The following is a 24,853-nucleotide window of genomic DNA, read 5'->3' on the forward strand; positions in this document are numbered from 1 at the left end:
TGTTGTTTTGCCTAAGCTTGACAACTTGAAGTAAACTTAGGGAAGTTGCCATAATAGCTCATGTATAGATAGTCTCTTTGCTTATTATTCTGTGGGGATATTAACAGGACCCCATAGGCATGATTATTTTGAACAGCTTAAAAAATGGGATTGATTCCTCAACAATTCTATACCTCAACTAGCACCTTGACCAATTCTGTATGGCTGGGATGATAGAATCACTCCTTAGAAGCCAAAGTATGCCTCACTCCATAGGGTTAATTGTGGGCTTGTGGAGATAATGGATGGCCCCACTTTCTTTGTGATTAGATTTGATGATGCACTTGCGGATACCCCTATCTCTTGAGACAAGTCTTCTCCCACTTGTCAGTGATTTCGTGTAATTAGGCTGGACCTCAGACAAAATGGGCTTCTGATAGTTTTATCTCTTAGTCATATTTATCCTAGAAGTCACCTCTGTTGAGGTATAATTTTTTAAAAAAGGCTTTAGCTAAGCATACAACAGCCCTCCTGGTAAAAGGAGCCTCAAAGCTCACTACGGGACAGTCCCTGACTGTAATGACTTCACGTCATTTTGGTCTTAGAGACCAAAAGCCACCAATAGAAGATGGGAGGCCAACTTATTAAATAGTAGGCTATACTTATAGAGATGCCTGAAATATACTTGAAACCTTTCAGACTTTAAACCCAGCTGCGGGGATCCCTGGGTGGTTCAGAGGTTTCGTGCCTGCCTTTGGCCCAGGGCACGATCCTGGAGTCCCGGGATCGAGTCCCACGTCAGGTTCCTGGCATGGAGCCTGCTTCTCCCTCTGCCTGTGTCTCTGCTTCTCTCTCTCTCTCTCTCTCTCTGTCTATCATAAATAAATTAAAAAAAAAAAAACCCAGCTGCCCTTATGCCTGGACCTGATCATATTACTCTATAGAACATACCTGTTCAGAGGCTATTGATCTTGTTTATTCTAGTCAACCAGATTTAAAAGGTTCTCTTATCAAAAGTGCAGACAATAGTTGGTGTACTGATGGCAATAGTTTCATGGAAAAGGGAAGAAGAAAAGCTGGGGTGTGCTATAGTGCTCACTCATGCTTTGAAATTGCTAAAGCCTTAAAAATTATTTTTTTATACTGACTCCATATATGCTTTCCTAGTCCCACATGCCTGTGGAACAATTTGGAAGAAAAAGGGCTTATTATCAAGCCATAACTCCCCAATCAAGTATGGGCCTTAAATCCTTACTCTTCTTGAGGGTGTATACCTGCCTAAAGAGGTGGCTGTAATTCACCTCAAAGGACATCAAAGGATATGACTTAGAATCTAAAGGAAACAATTTGATAGACTGTGCAGCCAAGCAGACAGCACAAAATAAACCATATTAAGTCTTTTACCATCCTAAGTCATAATAAAGTCCATAAGTCCAGTCTGTTCAGACCAGGAAATTCACATAGCCCAGGAACAAGGATATTCAAAAAAGCACAGGACTGGCTTGTTAATAATAAAGGAAAAAATCTTTATACCCAAAAATAAACAATGGAAGTTAATATAGGGTTTACAACAGGATTACTCATTTGGGTAAAAAGGCCATGGAGATGACAAAAAACTTTACTAAGAGAAATTTTCCCTAGATTGGACTCCCTTAATCCCTAGAAAATGACAACAGACTGTATTTTATTACATAAATTCAAAAGATGGTCCTTTAAAACTGAATAGCACTTGATATCTTGACTGCAGTTAAAGATCCTAACAGGACCTGAGCCTAACAGGACCCAGTGCTACATGGCTCCAGCTTGAGTCCATGGCTTCTCCCAGGCTGGATAGGCCACTGTACTCTGTTTTTTTTTTTTTTTTAATAAATTTATTTTTTATTGGTGTTCAATTTGCCAACATACAGAATAACACCCAGTGCTCATCCCGCCAAGTGCCCCCCTCAGTGCCCGTCACCCATTCACCCCCACTCCCCGCCTTCCTCCCCTTCCACCACCCCTAGTTCGTTTCCCAGTTAGGAGTCTTTATGTTGTCTCCCTTTCTGATATTTCCCACTCATTTTTTCTCCTTTCCCCTTTATTCCCTTTCACTATTTTTTTATATTCCCCAAATGAATGAGACCATATAATGTTTGTCCTTCTCCGATTGACTTACTTCACTCAGCATAATACCCTCCAGTTCCATCCACGTTGAAGCAAATGGTGGGTATTTGTCATTTCTAATGGCTGAGGAATATTCCATTGTATACATAAACCACATCTTCTTTATCCATTCATCTTTCGATGGACACCGAGGCTCCTTCCACAGTTTGGCTATTGTGGACATTGCTGCTATAAACATCGGGGTGCAGGTGTCCCGGCATTTCATTGCATCTGTATTTTGGGGGTAAATCCCCAACAGTGCAATTGCTGGGTCATAGGGCAGGTCTATTTTTAACTCTTTGAGGAACCTCCACACAGTTTTCCAGAGTGGCTGCACCAGTTCACATTCCCAACAATGCAAGAGGGTTCCCTTTTCTCTGCATTCTCTCCAACATTTTTGGTTTCCTGCCTTGTTAATTTTCCCCATTCTCATTGGTGTGAAGTGGTATTTCATTGTGGTTTTGATTTGTAATTCCCTGATGGCAAGTGATGCAGAGCATTTTCTCATGTGCCTGTTGGCCATGTCTATGTCTTCCTCTGTGAGATTTCTGTTCATGTCTTTTGCCCATTTCATGATTGGATTGTTTGTTTCTTTGGTGTTGAGTTTAATAAGTTCTTTATAGATCTTGGAAACTAGCCCTTTATCTGATATGTCATTTGCAAATATCTTCTCCCATTCTGTAGGTTGTCTTTTAGTTTTGTTGACTGTATCCTTTGCTGTGCAAAAGCTTCTTATCTTGATGAAGTCCCAATAGTTCATTTTTGCTTTTGTTTCTTTTGCCTTCGTGGATGTATCTTGCAAGAAGTTACTGTGGCCGAGTTCAAAAAGGGTGTTGCCTGTGTTCTCCTCTAGGATTTTGATGGAATCTTGTCTCACATTTAGATCTTTCATCCATTTTGAGTTTATCTTTGTGTATGGTGCAAGAGAGTGGTCTAGTTTCATTCTTCTGCATGTGGATGTCCAATTTTCCCAGCACCATTTATTGAAGAGACTGTCTTTCTTCCAATGGATAGTATTTCCTCCTTTATCGAATATTAGTTGACCATAAAGTTGAGGGTCCACTTCTGGGTTCTCTATTCTGTTCCATTGATCTATGTGTCTGTTTTTGTGCCAGTACCACACTGTCTTGATGACCACAGCTTTGTAGTACAACCTGAAATCTGGCATTGTGATGCCCCCCAGCTATGGTTTTCTTTTTTAAAATTCCCCTGGCTATTTGGGGTCTTTTCTGATTCCACACAAATCTTAAAATAATTTGTCCTAACTCTCTGAAGAAAGTCCATGGTATTTTGATAGGGATTGCATTAAACGTGTATATTGCCCTGGGTAACATTGACATTTTCACAATATTAATTCTGCCAATCTAGGAGCATGGAATATTTTTCCATCTCTTTGTGTCTTCCTCAATTTCTTTCAGAAGTGTTCTATAGTTTTGAGGGTATAGATCCTTTACCTCTTTGGTTAGGTTTATTCCTAGGTATCTTATGCTTTTGGGTGCAATTGTAAATGGGATTGACTCCCTAATTTCTCTTTCTTCAGTCTCATTGTTAGTGTCTAGAAATGCCACTGACTTCTGGGCATAGATTTTGTATCCTGCCACACTGCCAAATTGCTGTATGTATGAGTTCTAGCAATCTTGGGGTTGAGTCTTTTGGGTTTTCTATGTAGAGTATCATGTCATCGGCGAAGAGGGAGAGATTGACTTCTTCTTTGCCAATTCGAATTCCTTTAATGTCTTTTTGTTGTCTGATTGCTGAGGCTAGGACTTCCAGTACTATGTTGTACTCTGGGTTTTGCCTGGATGCATGGACGCATTAAATCCATTACCAACCCAGCCAACCTTCCAAATTTAAAACATGGTGGATGCTTTCTGTGTCTCGTTGGTATGACCACCTGGCATTCACCTTTGTTCCCTCTTTGGGACTGGACCAGGTTGTTTGGCACATGGAAGCTCTTAATAAGGACATGGTCAAAGCCCTAAGTGTCACTCAAAATAGCATTTCTCTACTAAATCCTAAAGTAACACAAATGTGTAAAGCAGTTTTACAAAATAGTGTAGCATTAGATGTTTTAACTGCTACACAAGGTAGAACGTGTGCTATGACAGAAACAAAATGCTGTGTATACGTTCCTGATTACCTCAAATATATTTCTGTGTTTCTAACTGACATGGATACTCAAAATGGTGCTTTAAACAATCCCTCTCTTTCCTTTTATGGTTGATTAAATTCCTGGACTGGGGAAAGATTTTCATCAGCTATCAAAGAACTCTTATTTGCGCTTCTTTTTCTTTTTCTTATACTAATCTTGTTTTGCTCTTTTCTCCCATGTGTCTCTCCCTGGTGCAGAGACTCCTTCACTGCCATAACTTCAAGCCAAGTTGACTCCAAGGGCCTCTGCTTTCCTAACTCCTATATCTATATAAGCCCCAGCTGATCAGTGTTGACCCATAGGTAGGGACATCTCTCTAGCCCTATTAAGCAGGAAGAAGTTACAGAAGATGAGACCTTCTACCCTCAGCAGCCTTAAAGATTTAAGGGTCAAAATTGCTCAGATGGGAATGATTTGGGAAACAAAGGCAGAAGAAAAATTATTAAATTTCCTTACTCTCTAAAGCCATTGACAAGTCATTGAAACAGGTAGAGTAACCTTCCTCTAGGGACTCAGCTGCCTCAATGTTAATACTTTGCTAAGGGCAAGAAGCAATCTTAACCAGACTCCCAGGATCCTGTAAGTCTACTTTAACATAAAAAATTCCTTTAGAAATTTCCTTTATCTCTCTACCTCCCCCAAGATATGTGTTGGCAAACATCCCCCAGGCATATGACTTGCTGATATACATCTGAAGGGTCTCATGACTCAGGTTTTACTAAACAATAGTAAATGACCTTTCCCAGCAATAGCTAGCCCCTTCAAGATCCTGGAAACTTTGTTTCCAAGATACCTGGGAGGCTTATGCTATCCCTGACCCCCTCCCCACTTGAAAGTCTATAATTGGCCACTCCTCATCCCCCCCCCCCCCCCCCCCCCGCAGTTCTTTCTGACCCTCACCTCATGGGTCCTGTCCCCTGTGCTTTCATAAAACCACCTTTTTGGACCAAAGACGTTTCAAGAATTCTTTCTTGGCCATTGACTTCAAACCCTAATGTCTTTCTTACATCACCATCCATACTGGGGACTCGGATAGGAGGCTGTTTCTGCCTTCTGAAGATCTTGCAGACTGACAAGTTAGGTGTCCCAGGACTCGTGTCCAGCACAGCTTGAATTTTTCTCTATTGTTTTATTTCTTGTGGTCCCCACAGTCTGTGTTCTCATTTCTGTCTGCCTATCACCATCCCCGTAGCCCTAACAGTAATTTGTTTTTAGAATATTCATCTTTGCCTAGAAAGAATGAAATAGAACCAAAGTTCTGAACCTCACCTCATAAATTGGGCTTTGCAGCCATTCCAACTTAGCCTCGAGTCCCAGTTCTTCAGGTTTTGTACTGTGTGACCCTAACCACCTTCGTTGCTAAGAACCTTAGTCTCCTTAACTGGAAAATGAGCTTATACTGCCTGCCTTGCAGAGATGTTGCAAGTAGTAGATGGAATCACAAAATCATGTGGGTGATTTGCAGAGCGGAGTTTAATAATTGATAGTTGTTGCTACATTTGTTGCTACTTGTTATTGAAAAAGTTAACAAAGAATTTTGTTTTCAGTTTTAGGTTGGTGTTGGGGAGAGAGCCCTACACTTGGCCATAGAGGCTGGGGTTCAAATCTTGGTGCTGCCATTTACAGTTGGTAAGACTCGGGCAAATTTCCCCATCCCCCCTGAAGTATAGAATGGTGATAGGTTTACCAGCTTGGTTGAGTTTCATTCGGAAGAGATTAAGGCCTATGTGCAAGTGCCCGACACACAGACAGATCCTACTCATTATTTTTTTTTTTTCTTGGCCAATTAGAAAATGGAATGTTTTCTATTTTGCAGTTATTTTTTGAGGAGAGGGGGAACTGGATACAGTTTGAGTCCAGGACACAGCAGAGGACTTGTGACCCAGGAACAAAGGGCATAGAGGGGGAAGGCAAGGGATATGAGTTGCAGAAAATTCTCTGGCAGAGTTTTTAAAACTCTCAGGGTCGAGTTTCAGGGAAGCCGCCCAAGGGCTTGAACTTACTTGCTTTCCTGCTTTCAGGGTCCAGGTGTGGAAACAATCACAAAGAGATCACTTAAAACTATAGTAATGGGAAACATGGTGAACCTGAAATATTTAATTAGGATCTATTTCTTGGAAAAACATGAACTGGGAGGTGTGTGTGAACAATGCTGGGAGGTGTGGGGCCCTGGTCTCTGCGGGTTTGATCATTCCTGACCGAAGTCTTGGTAACATGGTCTGGAAACTGGTGGTTTTGCAGAGAGAGGTAGCTGGCCTGGGGAAGGGTCAGTCTCTGTGGGTGGGCAGCTTGAGTTCTGAGGTAGCCAGTCTTAAACAGCATAGGCAGGGGCCTTGGCAAATAGGCGTTTAATAAATGGAGGAGAATCGGGCCATATAGCACCCTGAGAATGGTTGGGGACTTAAGAGCCAGAGAGAATGGAATTGCTGTCAACTCTATTACTTATTAGTTATACAACAGATTGTGGCAAGTTACTTTACCTGTCCAGAACACAATTTCTTCACCAGTAAAATGGGGATGATATTAGTAATTATTATCTTCAAGAGTTGAGGTCGGGATTAAAAGTATGGCAATATTAGGAAGCTGTAAAACAGAGCACTAGGGCCACAGTAAACGTAATGCCTTTTATTATTCCCTCAGGTTAGGTTTTAAAGGTATCCACTGAGTCACAAAGACTCATCGAGTACCTGCTGTGTGCCACACACTGGGTTTGCACAGGATCTAGCCGTGATCCTGGCCTCAGAGGAGTTAATTGTTTAATAGTAAAGCTCCACTCTTCATATGCGGTAGGGGCTCTCCTGAAGGGTGGGCACTTTCCTGTTTAATGAAGTCAGGGATCCAGAAAACAGAACTGGAGAAAGCCCTGTGTCAGCTGCAGAGTAAACCTCTGCCTCTGGATTTTACTGGAAATCAATTGGGTGTCTGGGTAGTGGGTGATAAGATGTCCTGAGATGTGTGCCCTGCTGAGGAAGATAGAGTCAGAAGGAAGCAACTGAGGCTTACGGAGCTGGGCCAGCCCCATGGAGAAATCTGTCTTGTCACTGGGGCTAGCTGGAATGGGGTGAAGGCTGGGAGATGGCTGGCCAGTCTAGGTAAGCCGGAACATTTGTATGGATTCTTCATTTCCTTTGTATTTCCTTGTTTCTCCCTGAAGTGTTTAGCATAGTCTTGGAGACTGGTAGGCAAGGGCAGAGGGTTATAGGCGTGCCAGGATTAGTGTTAGGAGCAGCACGCCTGGGCCTTTACACTGGACATGGTGAGAAGCTAGAAGAGGGCATTCCAAAGGAGAAGATGTGAGTGTAGGAGGTGGAGCAGCTGGTTTGATCAGTCTTCCTCCTGCTTGCAGATAAAGTTGAGGAAGCTCTGGGCCAGGGCACCATCCTGTTTTGTCCTTTATGGTATCCTCAGCTTTTAGCATGGTGCTTGATACCTGGCCCAATCTGCGTTTCTTTGGATGGCAGTCATGGATTGCAAGATGCATTATCATTTCATATACCACTAAGTAAGAAAGACAATGCTACCAATGAATTGTGAGATGCCATTGATTGTAGGAGTCACTGATTTCAAAGAAACAAAATGTAAAAAAAATGAGTGTCCTAGAATTAAAGTGGTTGTAGGCATCCAATAAATATTAACTGGATGAATGAAGCATACAGAGATTAGAATGCAAGCAAAACACTAGTTCATATAAGTAGAAAACTAAGAATTCAAACTGTTAAAGGATAAGCCCATTCATCTGTGTTTTCTATTGATTTCACCGATCTGGGTGTTGATTCAGTAAACATTTATTGAAAATTGATTCTATACCAGACACTGTTAGGAGCTAGGGATACAGAAATCAAAGTTCCTTATTTTTCAGGTTCAGGCCAGTAAGGGAGACAGACCTGGAACCAAAAATAAATGACATTTTAGAATGGTTAAGATTTGAAGAAAGTAGGGACACTGTACTCTCGTGGCACCAAGTGACAGAGAAAGGCAAGGGGAGATGGTTGAATTGGAACTGAAAATAGAAGTCTGAGGTCACAAGAGAGAGGGGGTTAGGTAGGGAAGGGCAAGTGCAAAGCAGTGGGGCAGCCCTGAGGCAGGTCAGGATGAGGAGTCTCTGGACATCTGGAGTTTGGTGTAAGAATGGGCAGGATTGCGATTGGCGAGGCCAACCACAAACAGGGCCTGGGATGCTATGCCCAGGGCATCAGGCTGTATTATAACCACCCTGAGTCCTGAGAAAGGACCCAGCAGAGGGATGGCTCTGAGGAGGCAGGGAGGCCAGGGCTGGGCTGATCCTTCCTTCAAAGGGAGCAGCTCTTCTTTGACTTGATTTAAATCCTCTATGAGTAATGGCTTGAAGAAAAGGAGGGAATGCAGAGCTTGACCACTGGTGCTCTAGGTCCTGTGCAGCTCCTGAAGCCCTGTAAGCGAGGGAGGCAGGGTGATGGGGAAGTGCAGAGGCTGGAGCCGGAGAGTTGTCCTCCGCAGCCCTGCCGCAGGTACACGTGCTCACTGTGGCTTCCCCGGTTTCCTCTCCCACCTGCCAGGGAGCCTGCAAGCTGAAGGGGGCAGATGCTGCCGTTGGGGAATCACTGTGATTAAGTCAAAAGCAATCACTTTTAATGAAGCTGTTTTTGACTGGGATGAATATCCAGGAAGCAGTAACTGAACATCTGCGGGCTGGCTTCGTTTTAGAGTCCCCAAGTGTGACCTTGCCAAGGAAACATTTACCTTTTTGAAATGGAAGGGCTCAGAACGCTTTCTGGGTTGAAATGAGACTCCGGGTGCTAAGCCTGCCCCGGCTCACCTGGGGAGCTGTAGCCTGTTCACCAGCGTGGCTGTCTGGGGGGCTTGTTCTTGCTCTGCGAAAGGCTGATCTGGGAAATGAAAGCCTCTGTGAGATTTCTGTGTCATGTGGGCTAATCTGACCAGAGGGACTGAGAGCGGCACTGAAGGCCAAGGAATTCCTGAGTGTTCTCTGGTCAGATTGCCTCGTAACTCGCAAGGGGTCTGTAAAGAAAACAGATCGACTGACAAATTCCTGATCCCGTCCCCTGCGAGTCTCCTTCCCAATTCCCAGTCACTTCGTGACTCGGCTGCGGTAGACTTCCCTCTTCTCCCAAGCAGCCCGCAAGCTGTTAAGAATGAACAGGAAGGGCGTGGGACTTGACAGTGCACAGATGGGAGGCCGTGGATCCAGGCCGCTTCACTTCTCTGGGACCTGTTTCCCCATCCGTGCAACATGCATCACTGGAATGTACATTTACTCTCTTAAGTGTGCGGACCTAGCTTTAAGAGAGAAGTTATGTATCTCTTGGAGTCTCCCCCTGAGGACCTATAAATTTAGAGATTTAAGTATGTTCTCCTTCCAGAGTCACAGTGAGGAAAAGAGCAGATGCGTGTACTTTTCACAGTGTTAGGCGTGTAATAGGTGCTTAGTAGATCATTCTTTGAATGGAAGGTTGACAGGATAGATGAGGTTCCTTTTTAGTACTGTGGTCACTGTCCTCATTTTGATTCAGATTCTATGAGAATAAATACACACTGTTATCTCTAGATTTGCTGGTTTCCACAGCCCGTATTCATCCATATAGCACTTTTCACCCAGTATCACAACTTTGGGTAAGTGATTATGTAATTCGTAGCAGTTTAACATCTGACTTCCTCCCAAGAATGGAAACTCCACATCTGAGGCCTTGCTGGTCTTGTTTACGCGCCGCACTCAGTGTTTTTGTTGGGTGGACGAATAAGTAAATGGTAACTGGTTGGTCAGCTGTGCCTCTTTTATTTTCACTTGCAAGATATCTTGGGCTTGATTTTGCAGACCCACTCAGTCTTCATGTGGTTTTTGTCCTTGATCATGGCAGGTGGAGGGATCATGATGCCTGGCGGAGATCAGGAACCAGGGAGCTACTATGTGGGTGTGGATGTCGGAACAGGCAGTGTGCGTGCGGCTCTGGTGGATCAGAGGGGCATCCTTTTGGCTTTCGCAGACCAGCCAATTAAGCGATGGGAGCCTCAGTTCAACCATCATGAGCAATCGTCCGAGGACATCTGGGCTGCATGCTGTGTTGTCACAAAGGTATGGCCACAGCTGTGGCATTCTATCCTTGCATATGCTCCCCTGCTCCCACCGACTGAGCATGTCTGTTTTGTACACCTGCTACTGGGAACCACTCCCAACCAATGTTGGGACACTTTAGATATAGGCCTTGCCTTTTGGGAGCTCACAGTCTAGTGGCAGAGACCAGTAGACGATAGCTACACTATGCCTCGGTAGGTGCCGGGGGCTCAGTGGCTGTGGCTGGAGCTGAGGAAAGGACAGCTTGGAGGGGCTCACGTGGACAGGACCCAGGATGGGGAACAAGCAGAGGATCCCATCACGTATGACTGAATGTGGAAGAAGTCACTGATAATCCTAGCTAACACCTGTGTCTTCACGTGTGCCCAGTGGTGTGTAAACTGTATTAGCATGCATCGTGTATGTGAATCCTTGCAATGACCCTATGAACATAGTCCTGTTATAGCCCCTGTTGTATTGAGGAGGAAACAGGCTCAGAAAGGTTAGGTGACTTGCCCAAGTTCTTGCAGTTGGTAAGAGGCAGAGGCAGGACGGGAGCCTATGGAGGCTCAGGCTGACTCCACCGCTGTACTGTCAGTCCTGGACTCTCCTGTCTTCCACAAAGAAGCTTGTTTTGTTCAGAGGCAACAGCATGTGCAAAGGCATGAGTGGCACGTGCACGTGGTGTGTTTTGAGAAAGCAAGGACATCGAGTTGTGCCAGACAGATGTTGATGTGGAGTGATGTCAGCTTGCAGTTCGCCCACTGGCTCGGGAAAGGAAGTGATGCTCACTTGTCCAACTTGACTGTTTGGTTTGAGTACCTGGTGATCAGGAGGGACAGAGGCACTTCTGTCTTTTTCCCTTTCAGAGGGAAAAATAAAGTCCTGGTTACTTTTCCCTCTGTTCCTAGTTTTGTTCCTTAAATATTCATGAAGAGCTTGGTAATTTGCAGATGGACAATTCACCATTCTGTCCATATTGATCAGTCTGTTTAAACTTTAATGAGCTCTGGGCTGCTGTTAGTGCCCCCAGAGAGGAAGGCAGAGAGAGGAGGTGGGGGTGGGCAGTGCCGGAGCATCCTATAGGAGTAAAAGTGGGGGCACATCTCTTCTGCCTGTTTAATTTTCTTCCTCCCTCCCTGCTCTTGGCTCCTGCCATGGTGAGAATCTTCTACTCTTTGCCCTTGGGTCTCCTTTGTTCTTCTAACATACAGCCTTTCTTGCCATTAAGGAAATTGTCAAGAAGAAAATATAATCCCCTGATGAAAAGCTACTTTAAAAAAGGTCTGCTCTAAGTACAGCTTGGTTTAATGGTAGATTTTTAATCATCTCCCGGTGGCGGCCAGCTCCGTCATCAGTGTGAGCCCCGAGAGCCCCATGAGTGCTGTGGGCATTTGTCCTAAGTGAGGCTATCTCATTGAGGCTATTGCAATAAAGTGGCTGGGTCTTAGGCTGTCTGCTCACATGGGGTATGTCTATATGGCCCTGTGCCAGAAGCCATAGGATAAGCATGACACATCTTGCAGCTCATTGCTGGTGTGAGGTTTAGAGAAGGAAGCTTTTTTTTTTTTTAGTTAAGAAGATAGCACACCTTGGAGTATAGATTCTAGAGCCAGACTACCTGGATTGACATCCCATTTCTTTCTTGACATCCCATTTCTTTCTTTTCTTTTCTTTTCTTTTCTTTTCTTTTCTTTTCTTTTCTTTTCTTTTCTTTTCTTTTCTCTTTTCCTTTTTCTTTTTCTTTTTCTCTTTCCTTCCTTCCTTCCTTCCTTCCTTCCTTCCTTCCTTCCTTCCTTCTTTCTTTCTTTCTTTCTTTCTTTCTTTCTTTCTTTCTTTCTTTCTTTCTTCTTTCTTTCTTTCTTTCTATTTATTCAGAGAGAGCAAGAGAGAGGCAGAGACAGGCAGAGGGAGAAGCAGACTCCCTGCAGGGAGCCTGATGTGGGACTCGATCCCAGGTCTCTAGGATCACGCCCTGGGCTGAAGGCGGCGCTAAATCGCTGAGCCACCGGGGCTGCCTGACATCCCATTCCCAACAGTCATTAGCTTGTCATCTTTGACAAGTTACTTCAGGTTTCTTGCTCGACTTTCCTTATCTATAAAATGGGAATGATAATTGTAGCTTATCTCCAAAGGGTTGTAGTGAGGACTGTGTGAATGCATATACAGTGCTACAACAGTGCTTGGAAATGAGTAAGCATTGCGTTCCCTGTGGTGATGATGATGGTAACAGTAAGAGAAATGGGTAGCTTGTGGAGGAGAATGAACTTCTAAGATGAAACACTGAAACATCACAGGTGCTTTTTGGAAACCTTCACTCACCCCCTGTCTGGTTAGGGTTCTTTGTATGTAAGACTTTGTCAAGTGCTGGTATAGGGCAAAGGGTGATGCAGAACACAGTCTGTCCTTTCTCTTCTTTTTCAAGGACTTCAGGAAGAGTTTGAGAGCAGTTGTACTACTTTCCTTTCCCTGAGTCATTCACCTGAGATAGTTTTTCTCTTATTTGAATTAATAAGAACAACAGCAGCAAAAATAATAAGATGATGATGATGACAGCTAACCTTTCTTGGGCACTCATTATGTTCCAGGTACCAAGCTGAATGCTTGATATCCATCACTTCATCTTATCCACATGACAGCCTCTTGACGTGGAGCTACAGCTCCAAAACAGAATAATAAAAACCAACCTCAAAGACATGAGCTTTGAAGGGTTAAGTAACTGGCCCAACATCACATGATTAATATGAGCAAGGGGTGGACTGCTACCACCCCACTCGTGCTCTCCCTTCTGCCCCTCTCTCCAGCCTCATTTTGCTCCCTGTGCCTCCTGCTTGGAAATCATATTAAGCTACCTAAAGTTTTTTTGAATTTGCCACTATGTAGGGACCCTTGAACTCACTCTGTGAGTATGCTAACCATACTGAATTATAAGTGCCTTTCCCTGACTGTCTGCTCCTATAAACAGTATGTGCCCCCTGAGCAGGGGTCACGTCTTGTTTATCCATAGTTCCCTAGACTGCCTTGCCTCTGATAGGCCCAATTCATGTTTGTTGAGTACATGAGTGGATGAAATGTCTCTGTTATTTTCATTATCTGGAACATTCTTCTCTTCTTCATGTGCCCAACTCCTGCATGGGTACTTACAAGGTAATCTTCTGCGTAACTTGCTCCTGGGAGCCTTCCCTGATGACCTCTGACATCCTCTGTCCTCCCTTGCCAACCTCAGAGGAAAGACAGGACAAGAAATCCCTTCTGCTGCCCCAGAGCCCACTGTCTTCACCTGTCCTCATCACGTAGCATTTGATCCTTATCAGATAGCATTGTAATTGGTGACTTGTTTGGTTTCTTTAAAGTCAGGAGCTGAGCTCTTGCAGGGAGCTGTATTCCCAGCATCTAACACATTGCCTGGCACAGCTTTGCTGCTCAATCAATGGTTGCTGTGTTAATGTTACTTAGAACTAAAAATAAATAAACAAAATTCTGGCATCCCTGATCTGGCTTAAGTATTGCAGTAACTGTGTGAGATAAGTCTGCCATTCTTTCTGTTTGACACGTGAGGATATCGAGGCTCTGAAACTAACAGGTATGAGAGATAGGACAAGATCCCTAGCGAGATGGCTCCAAATCCTAGTTTTGTTCTACTACTAGAATTGGAGGGTCTTTATTGGGTTGGCACTCACCCATCTAAAAAGTGCTATGGAAACACCTAAGTCCTAGAGGTATACACCATCCCTGATTTTAAAGGCTTGTATCTCTTTTCGGAACCACAATTTTTAATCATCTGAAGAAAGTGAGAACATTGCAAGTTCGTATATAATTAGTACCAGCTCCCATTAGGAAGAAGAAAAAAGATAAGCTGGAGGTGTCATTTAGCCAAGAGGCATTTGTCCAGTATCATTTAGTTCTCACACAATTGTTTGAGCACCTACTAGGTGCTGTGAAATTTGCTAAGCCCTGGAATGTGTACAGAAGAGGTATATAACAAATTCTCTGCCCCTAAGAATGAAATAGTTCAGTCTAATGGAAAAACCCAGCACCTATGAAGCCAACGAAGTACTGTTTTGTTCTAAGTTGTACTAGTTATATATGAGTAATGGTTGGAGGGAGAAGGAACAGAAAGGGAGTAAACCATGTGGGATTGAGCAATAATATTAACTCTTATTTGTAGAACCTGTGTGGTTTACAAAACACTTTCATATTCATTTGATTGTCATACAGTGTAGGTGGGGCAGGGGTGGTTGTTCCCATTTTACAGTTGAAAAGAACATTGGAGACCCAGAGTGCTAAGTGACTTTTCCTAAGTCACCCAGAAAGTACGCGATAAGCCTACTCAGGTCAGATCTTTGCCTTCTTTCCATGTCCAGCACCACATACCTTTGTTGCTTATCTGAATTAGTGCAAAAAACCTAACTGATCTCATGTATGCACTTCTTCCCAATCCATTCTCCTTCTTGGAACTGGAATGATTTTTTTTTTTTTTTTTTAACCAGATCTTGTCACTCTTTTGCTCACCATCCTTCCAGAGCACCACACTACTATTTGGATAGAACTCAAAATCCTTAACCTGGTCTTCAGGCCCTGCCTTGTTTGGGTTCCACCTACTTCCTTTGCTCATCTCATGATGCTTCTCTTAGCTCCTCATGTTCCAGCCACACTCTCCTTCCGTCCTGTCCTCAAGCATGCAGTGAATGCTCCGTCTAGTCTCAGGACATTTACACACATTCGTTCTCCTTCCTACTTACTCTTCTCACTTTCTGCTGACATATCTAACTCCTCTTCATCTTTGGATTCACACTATCTAATACACTAGTCACTAGGTACATGTGACTATTTAAATTTTTTATTCTAATTAACTTAAATTTAAAGTTTAGTTCCTTAGATGCACTGGCCACATTTCAGATGCTTGGGAGCCTGCGTGGTTGATGGGTACTGTATGGGCAGCACAGATACAGAATATTGTAGGAAGTTCTATTGGATAGTGCTGCACTGAATCTTAGAGCAAAAGTCAAGTCCTTTAAGAAAGAAGCCTTTTCTCACCCCATAGCACCTCCAAACTAAGTTCTGTTTTACTAAGTTTTGTGACAGTGTCTTATACTTTTCCTACATAGAATGTCACATGGTTTGTGAATCATTCATTTTTTGATGAATAATAAATAATAAAGTCATTATATAATCACATAACAATAACAAATAATACATCTTTTTTTTTTTCAGTTGATATCTATCTTATCTTCTAGATTTGATGTTTCAAGGGGGTAGGAACTACAGTTTGCTCACCCAGGACCTAACATCCAGTAGACTCAGGAAGTACCAAAAGAATGAATGCATAAAGAAATGGGGACTTCTCTACTCCCAATCAATTGAGAAGGCTTGAGGAAGGATGTAGGTCTAAACAGGACTCTGGAGAACTCTAAGAGATGACATTCAGAGCTGGAGGAATGGAATGGACAAAAGTGCTGATGTGGAGATGTGAAGGAGCCAGCTCGGTTTGGGGCAGGTATTTTCCAATAGGAGGAAGAGGGGAGACTGCATTGCATGAGGGGGCGAATCTGGTAACGCTCCTTTTGAGGCCAGTAAGGTGTTTTCTAGAGTTTCATATTGACCAGCAGCCAATTTAAGGTGGTGCTCGAGGGAACAGAAATTAAATTCAAGGACGCCAAATCATTTAGGAGGTGGTTTCTTCTAAAGAAGTTCTGGAGGCTGAGATTCCTTTGAACTATATAAGCTCTGGGAGGCTAGGGCTATGTCTGTCTTGTTTAGCATGTGTACTCCGTGCTGGCACATACAGGCGCTTAATAATTTTTTTTTTAAGATTTATTTATTTATTTGAGAGAGAGAGAGTGCAAGCACAAGCAGGAGGAGGGGCAAAGGGAGAGGGAGAGAAACTTAAGCAGACTTCCTGTTGAGCGGGGAGCCCGATGTGGAGCTCAATCTCATGACTCTGACATCGTGACCTGAGCTGAAATCAAGAGTCGGATGCTTAACCTACTGAGGCACCCAGGCACCTCAATGATTTCTCTTTAATGATGAATGGCTGGTAAGAATGTTGGCAGAGGAATAAATAAGAGTGACAAGATGGACTTTGGAAGGGAGATATAATAGGACTTGGTAAGTGTGGAGAGAGGAAAGAGATGAAGGTAGTTTCAGAATTTCCCTTCTTAGAAGAATGTTGGTGTCCCTGACATAAATGGAAGTGTCTGTTCTCTATTTCTCTGTTTATCTTCAAGAGACAGCACCAAATCTAAGCTAAGATGCTGTGTAGGTCATGGTCCATGGTTGGATTTATGCATTGTCCTAGTCACTACAGTAGATTTTGGTAAATAGAGTGTCTCCAGCAGCCTTGCAGGTAACATACTCCCCACACAAGCTGTATTAATCTGGTTGCTGTTCCCACCTCAGAGCCTTTGCACTGGCTATTCTCCTACCTGCAACACTTGCCCACCAGGTTTCCACAAGGTCCGATACTCGGGTCCTTTACGTGTCTTAAATTTCATCTTCTCAGCAACTACCTCCCTCTTTTCTGGCACTCCTGATCCCCTTATCATTTTCTTGTTTACTATATGTCCACTGTATGTTTTATTTAGGTGTTGACTAATAAAATGCAGTCTCCAAAGGAATAAGGATTTTTAAAAAATATTCTCTTCTTTGTTTCCCAAATACCCAGAAGAGTGCTCAGCCTGACCCTAGAAGAGGTTTGATTATATTTGCTGACTGATTGAACGTGTGAGTAATTGAATTGTGTAGGCAACAGGGAGTGATGAGCCTGAGGGAACCAGGGATTTCATAACCCCACACATCCTCAAGGCTGACAAAGGCATTCAAATCAAGATTGAAAAGAATATAGTAGCAGCCACAAAACTCAATTGCAAGTTGGACTTTGGGTGCAAGGCCCTAGGCTTTGACCCTTGCTCCAAATAGAGCTAAAGAAAAAGCCAGGTAGGCCTCTGACCCTCCAGTTCTCAGTTTGGAGGATTTCAAAGGAATACTGCCTCCCCACCCAATATGGCAGAGCCTGCTGATTTAAAACACATGCAGAATTGAACTGGTTCCCACCGTCAGAACAAAGCAATGCACAATCCCTTCCCCAAATATTTGTTTGCTGCCCCATAGCTACGAGTTGACAGTTGCTAGACATGGACCAGGTTACCAAATGAAGTTGCAGAAATCTCCTTCTCTGGAAATTCTTTAGAAGAGCAATGTGCTTTCTCTCTAGCTGTGGAAATTCCCTCAATGCCAAGTCATTGGGGTGAGTTTACTGGACTGCTTTTTTTCCATTTATAAGAGCATTAAAAGGAATCCTCTGGTCAACAGGTCAAGTCCTATGTATCTTCTGGGTAGTGTGGCTCTGACAGCCATCTTTCTGGGATGATTTAGATGAGTAGGGTTTGGGAATAGGGTACTCCTACTGCTGGATCAGCATGATCATAAGACATTTTCATGTAAGACTGGTGATACGGCTACCTAACCAAATCAGATTTAAATGCATGTAACACTTATTCTTCTAGTTTCCTGTGATAGATTTCCGTCTTGGAGTTGGAATGGTTGAACCTTTGTGATTGGAAGGCCATGAGTAGAATATAGAACTCTAGGTCTTCAGAGGGGTTCATAAAATAGGTTGAAGAGAAATACTTTCTTTGCTCCTACTGGAAGGTTTCTCCCACCATAATTCTTGAGAATGTTTGTGTTTATTTAGCCTTCTCGATCACTATCCCTTTGCCTATATCAATTGTAAATGTGCTAACATGACACAGTATACTATGCCTTGTACAAAAAAAAAAAATATTTCATGCATGTAGTTAATAAGTCACGGGGTGGGTTTTCCATCCTTTTCATTTCCTACAGAGGTTTACTAGTTTCAAAGCACTTTTTATGGGCAGCCCAGGTGGCTCAGCGGTTTAGCGCCGCCTTCAGCCCAGGGTGTGATCCTGGAGTCCTGGGATGGAGTCCCGCGTCGGGCTCCCTGCATGGAGCCTGCTTCTCCCCCTGCCCGTGTCTCTGCCTCTGTGTGTGTGTGTGTGTGTGTGTGTGTGTGTATGTGTCTGTGTCTCTCATGAATATATAAATAAAATCTTTGAAAACAAAACAAGCACTTTTAAACCAGTTGACTCTTTTGATCCTCACTTGGGAGATGACTCTCACCCTCAAGAAACTGAAGGTCAGAAAGGTGTTGTGATTAGTGCAGGCTTATCTGATCCAAAGGTGGTGGAACTGAAACTCAAAAGTGGCTCTTTTGACACTATATCTCATGTTCATTTCTGTTCCAAAGCTGCCTTGTGGGAGTGAGTTTTATTGAGTGTTCTGCATTGTCTTACCCGATTCCTCTTTTGAATCACTGCTGGCTTGTGTGAGATGGGCCTGCCCAAGTCAGGCATGCACTCTGTGCATAGAGACAGAACCTAATGGCAAGTAGAAGTTAGGGCTGGCTTATTAATTCATGGAATGATGCCCCATGAGTTCAAAGAGGATTTAAGGAAACTGATTACTCTAATAATGGCTGCTATTTATTGTACATTGAATACTAGATGTTGGGCTAATCACACCACATTTTACTGAATTATTATAACATCATTAAGAGTTGGAGGTATAAGTGGGTGGTTTTGTGTAATTAAGGAGAATGGAATTTTGGCTTCCAAAGTCACATAACTAGTAAATGGAAGAGCCAGGTTTCAAACTCAGGTAGTCTGCACTCAACATCATTGATCTTATGCCCTGCCTAGAGATTTCTGAGCCAAGTTAGAAGGACATTCCAGGCAGAGGAAGCCCTGCCTCTATAAATGCTATAGAGACTTGACCCAGCAAGTCAAGAGAGTGATTGGAATGGCTGGAATTGTGTGACTTGCCCTCAGTCACCACACTGATTAATCACGTGATTAAACTATGAAGGGCATTTGATTTGTTTCCAGTTTGGAGGTATTATGAATAATGCTGCTATGAATATTCACATACAAGTGTTTATGTTGACATATGTTTTTATTTTTCTTGGGTAAATACTTAAGAAGTAAAGTTGCTGGATTGTATGGTAAATTATGTTTAAAAATTGCCAAACTTTTTTCCCAAAGTGGCTGTATTTTCCATTTCCACCAGCAGTGTGTGAGGCTTCTACTTTCTCTAGAATTTTCTAACAGTATTGTCAGTCTTTTCCCATTGTGATTTAGTTTTCATTTTAAAAAAATATTTTATTTATTTATTTGACAGAGAGCAAGAGAGCACAAGCAGGGGGAGAGGCAGAGGGAGAGGGAGAAGCAGGCTCCCCACTTAGCAGAGAGCCCAATGCTGGGCTCCATCCCAGGACCCCAAGATCATAATCTGAGTGGAAAGGCAGGTGCTTAACCAACTGAGCCACTCAGGCACCCTCGTTTGCATTTTCTTAATAACGAATGTTTTTGAGCATATTTCCATATACTTAATGGACATTTGTATGTCTTCTTGGATGATGTGTGTATTTAAATCTTTTGTCATTTTGTAATAGGGTTTTCTCTTATTATTTCAGTTATAAGAATTCTTTATTCTATACATAGGCCTATTATCAGATGTATGAATTGTAAATATTTTCTCCAATCTGTACCTTATCTTTTTATTTTCTTACGGTTGCATTTGAAGAGCAAAATTTAGATGAAGTCAAATATATTAGTTTTTTTTCTTTTATGGGTCTTTTAAAGAAATCTTTGTCTAACTCATGTCACAAACATTTTCTCCCACAGTTTTATAGTTTTAATTTTTACATTTGGAGATGCGACACATTTTGAATTAATTTTTGTGTGCATGTGAGGAAAAACTCTAGAAGTATGGAGAAACTCTAGAAGTATAAGTTTTTTTCTTGCATGTGGACATTTAGTTGTTCCAGCCCTATTATTAAATAGGCTGTCTTTATGCCACTGAATTGTCTTCATACTTTTATAAAAAAGTAATCAACTGGGGATCCCGAGGTGGTTCAGTGGTTTAGTGCCTGCCTTTGGCCCAGGGCGTGATCCTGGAGACCAGAGATCGAGACCCACATCAGGCTCCCAGCATGGGGCCTGCTTCTCCCTCTGCCTGTTTTTGCCTACCTCTCTCTCTCTTTTTTTCTCTCTCTCTGTCTTTCATGAATGAATAAATAAATTTTAAAAATCTTTACAAAAAGTAATCAACCATAAATGGGCTTATTTCTTATATTCCTGATCTATTTCATATAATCTATAAATTTATCCTGTGTCAGTGCCACACTGATTTAGTAATGATAGTTTGATAGTAAGTTGAAATCAGATAGCTTAAGTTCTCCAACTTTGTTTTCAAACATGACTAGGCTCTTCTACATTCTATACATTTTTACATAAATGTTAAGAACAGCTTGTCTATTTGTAAAACCTCCCAAATATCCAAAAACCTGCTGAAATTTTTATAGAGGTTGTGTAGAATCTGTAGATTAATTGAGGACATTGCCATTTTCACAATGTTGAATTTTCCATTTCATGAATATAACATATTTCTCCAATTTGTAGTTTTTTTTTGTAGCAATGTTTTGTAGTTATCAGGGCATTGGTTTTGAAATTCTTTTGATAAATTCATTCCTGAGGGTTTTTTTTTTTTTGGATGCTATTTTGAATGGAATTATTTCCTTAATTTCAATTTTGATGTTTCTTATATATAGAAATACAATTATTTTTAATATGCTAGCCTTGTATCCTGTGATCTTACTGTACTTGCTTATTACCTCTCATAGCTTTTTTTTTTTTTTTTTTTTGTAGATCCCTAGGATTTTCCACTTTCTGCAAAAAAAGATGCTTAAACTTCTTTCTTTCCAATCTGTGTGCTTTAAATTTCTTTTCCTGCCTTATTGCACTGGCTGGAAATACTAGTTGCAGGTTGAATGAAAGTGATGGAAGACATTTCTCTTTGTTTATAACAGGAAGGAACCATTCATTTTATCATGAAGTGTAATTTTAGCTGTTGGTTTTTGTAGATGCTCTTTATTGATTTGTTTTTCTCTCTTTTTCTACATCTATTGAGATGACCATTTGGTGTTTATGCTTTATTCTATTAATATGTATAATACATTAATTTATGTATAGATATTAAATCACCCTTGCATTCCTGGGATAACCTCACATGGTCATAGTATATAATACATGTTTTGTAGTTAATATTTTGTTAAGGAATTTTACACCTATTTTCATAGCACATATTGGTCCATAGTGTTTTTTATTTTTTATTTTTTTTAATTTTTATTTATTTATGATAGTCACAGAGAGAGAGAGAGAGAGAGAGAGGCAGAGACACAGGCAGAGGGTGAAGCAGGCTCCATGCACCAGGAGCCCGACGTGGGATTTGGTCCCGGGTCTCCAGGATCACGCCCTGGGCCAAAGGCAGGAGCCAAACCGCTGTGCCACCCAGGGATCCCCTGTTTTTTACTTTTGATGTCTTGTTTGGCTTGGTATGAAAGTATAGCTGGCCATAAAAATTTGTTGAAAAATGTTCCCTCCTTCATTATGTCCTAAACAAGTTTGTGCAGGAATGGAATTATTTCTTCCTTGAATGTTTAGTAGAATTTCTCAGTGGAGCCATCTGGTCCTAGAGTTTTTTGTTTTGTTTTATTTTGTATTTGTGGGAATGTTTTAAATACAATTTTGATGTTTTAAACAATAAATCCTTCTCAAAATTTAAATGCTTTGATTTTTCAAGAATAAATAAATAAATGAACTTTATTCATGTTCCATAGCCCCCAAATGGTTGTTTTTGATAATTTTGTCCAGCTTTATTAACTTTTATTTTGCTAAACGGATTTGCCAGCCTCTTCAGAGTACCACACTCAGAAGTTACTTCTCTACTTCTTTTTAGTGGTTGTATAATATTCCATTTTGCAGATGTACTGTAATAAAAATTGGTTTTTCCAAGTTTTAAATATATTCTCAAGTAGTGCTGCAGTTAACTTTCATCGACACTTAACTTATGTTAATAAGGCACTAAGGTAGGTTCCTAGAAGTGAGTTGGCTGGACAAAACTTATGTATGTTTTTAGTTGTAATAAATACTATGAAGTTATTCTCCAAAATCTGTACCAAATTATTACACTGTTAGAATAATGTAAGAGAAGGTCCACTTTTCCCAGTCTGCTACTACTGTGTATTGTTAATCTTATACATATTTGCCAATGTGAAAAGCAAAGATTGATGTGCTTTTATTTGCATTAATTTAACTTATTTATGTAAGTGGAGTTGGGAATCTTTTTATATGCTTTTTGACTATTATTTATGAAGTGACTTGCCATGTACTTTGCTTGATCTCCAATTAGATTGGTTGTCTTTGTCTTATTAATTTAGAGGATCTTCTATTATTTTAGTTATATTAAACTTTTATCTGTTTTCTGTTGTAAATATTTATCCGATTTGGTTATTCATTTTCTTTCTAGTCATAACTTTTCAGTCTTTTAAAAGCCTGTCTTGTAATTTATGTTTTTGTTTGTTTGTTTTTAAAACAGAAAGTTGTACAAGGGATTGATGTAAACCAAATCCGAGGGCTTGGGTTTGATGCCACATGTTCTCTGGTGGTTTTGGATAAGCAGTTTCGTCCTTTACCGGTAAACCATGAAGGTAGGACTTTTTCACTCTCTCTTTCCCTGGTCATGGGAGATTGGCTGGGCCTCAGGTGGAGCACGAGGTCAGGTGTCTCTTACTGCTAAGGATGAGATTTAGTGGTGGAGCACAGAGGCCAGAATCATGTTGGGGAGGTTTACTGGCTTGGAGGACAGGTGGTGGGAGTGGTGACATTGGGTCTGGGTTAGGGAGAGACTTATCTCACTAATGCACAAGAAGCACAGTAGACAGTCCACTGAGGGAAGGATGTGGGATCATTAGCTCATAGTGAGCATCCTTGAAACAGGCCAGTGGTGTGGGTGTTTTCTGGGAAGGGAAGGTTAGTGCCTGCAGTTGCTTTGTGTTATGAAGCTTCTGTAGCATCTTTATTTGAGTAGGTGAACCAAGTCCATTTAAAGGAAATAGAATAAGGCAGACAGGACCATGCATCCCACAGAAGCTGGAAAGAGATTGGCCTCTCTATTTTCACTAGTGCACAAGACATTCCCACCTCATGATATTGGCCTCATAGAGACTTGTGAGTACAATAATGAGCTGTTTCAAATGTATGTGCCACTTGGGTTCACCATCAGAAATTTTTCATGGTCCAAGACTTGTCCCTCTTGGGAAGTTTTAGCAAGCAGTGCTAGCACTGAGATTGCAAACCCAGAAGTTCATAGTAGTCAGGTAGGTAATGAAAATGAGTAAGATGGACCAGGTTTGAAAAAAAAAAAAAAAGCGCATGTGTGGAGATAAATTTCAACTCTATCTAACCTTTTCATGAACAGAAGACATTAGGGAGTGGTGGAGACCATGGCATACTGAAAATTGCATGTTCCATCTAAGAAGTGTGCCTCTAGGGATCGTCAGTGAGTTATTGCCAACATAGCCATTGCACGTGCATTTTAGGACAAGGTTATATTTGAGAACCCTCAGCAGTGGACACTGCAGTGGCCAGGCCTTACTTAACAGGTGGCTCTAAGGACTAGGGCACACTGGGCACGTTGGAATTAGAGTCAGGAGGTCCCAGATCTCGGCTCCGTTGATGCTGAGCAATGACACTATGAGCAAGTCTCTTTACCTCTGCATTTTCTGAAAGAATTGGAATAATGAACCATAGCTTTGTTGTGAGGACTAAGCCTGATACCTGAATGCTCAGAAATGTTTCTTCCATCTGATCATGAATTCCTAAAAAGAGGATGTGTCCCACTCACTTTTATGGACCTAATTAATAGAATAACGATTTATATAAATTTCATGTGCTGGACAAAGTATGCAAGTAGATAAATGGTTAGAACACAGTGATAGTGATGCCCATCTTTACACACACACACACACACACACACTTTACCCCCTTTTTGGCTATTGATTAGCACCTTCTGTGTGCCAAGCCCTGTTTTATGAAGTGTTGGAGTGTCAAAGACAAACATGAATGTTCCCTGTTCTCAGTGGCTAATCTCTGGCTCACCTGGAAGTGTTCTGGCCCAAGAAGGCAGAACAGCCCCAATCTGGGCCACTTCAGAAAGCACAGACCAAAGGAATGGACCTGGACTAGCAGACCTCAGCTCAGCAGCAGCAAACACTCTCCAGTTAGGAGCTGTGGACAGCCAAGGAGCTGGCCGCTTGGGGAGGCTGTCAGCACTGTCTTGACTGGCTTGCTTTAAGTAGCAATCAGGTGATGGTCTCTTAGGGATGCTGTTGGATGAGTTCCCATTTTGGGTGGGACTTTAGATGTTAAACAGCCCTAGGTTCCCAGGACACTAACCTCTGATCTGCTAAAATATATGGTTTTTAATTCTGGCTTTATATTAGAATCAACCTGGGATCTTTTAAAATCCCAATTCATGAGCCTTACTCTCAAGCTTTGTATTCACTTGGCTTGTGGTGAGTCTAGGGCATCAGCATTTTTTATGTTTCCTCCATAGTTCTGGTATGTGGAGAATTACTGGGTGCAGCTGAATTGGGTAGCTAAGATACTAGGAGC

General features: G+C 41.9%; 1 protein-coding gene across 17 annotated transcripts in view; it reads left to right on the forward strand.

Annotated features, from left to right (window-relative positions):
• FGGY (FGGY carbohydrate kinase domain containing) overlaps positions 1-24,853 on the forward strand; it is a 413,890-nt gene that overhangs the window by 22,395 nt on the left and 366,642 nt on the right. For 9 of the 17 annotated variants that reach the window (XM_077891975.1, XM_077891983.1, XM_077891989.1 and 6 more), the window contains exons 2-3: positions 10,129-10,343; positions 22,776-22,887. In XM_077891975.1, coding sequence (XP_077748101.1) covers positions 10,140-10,343; positions 22,776-22,887 — 316 coding nt within the window. In that variant the 5' untranslated portion in view covers positions 10,129-10,139. Of the gene's footprint in view, positions 1-5,820; positions 5,903-10,128; positions 10,344-22,775; positions 22,888-24,853 lie in introns of all 17 variants that reach the window. The other 8 variants (XM_077891976.1, XM_077891978.1, XM_077891977.1 and 5 more) reach the window with 3 other exon arrangements.

This window comes from Canis aureus, chromosome 3 (genome assembly GCF_053574225.1).
Source record: "Canis aureus isolate CA01 chromosome 3, VMU_Caureus_v.1.0, whole genome shotgun sequence".
NCBI lineage: Eukaryota > Metazoa > Chordata > Mammalia > Carnivora > Canidae > Canis > Canis aureus.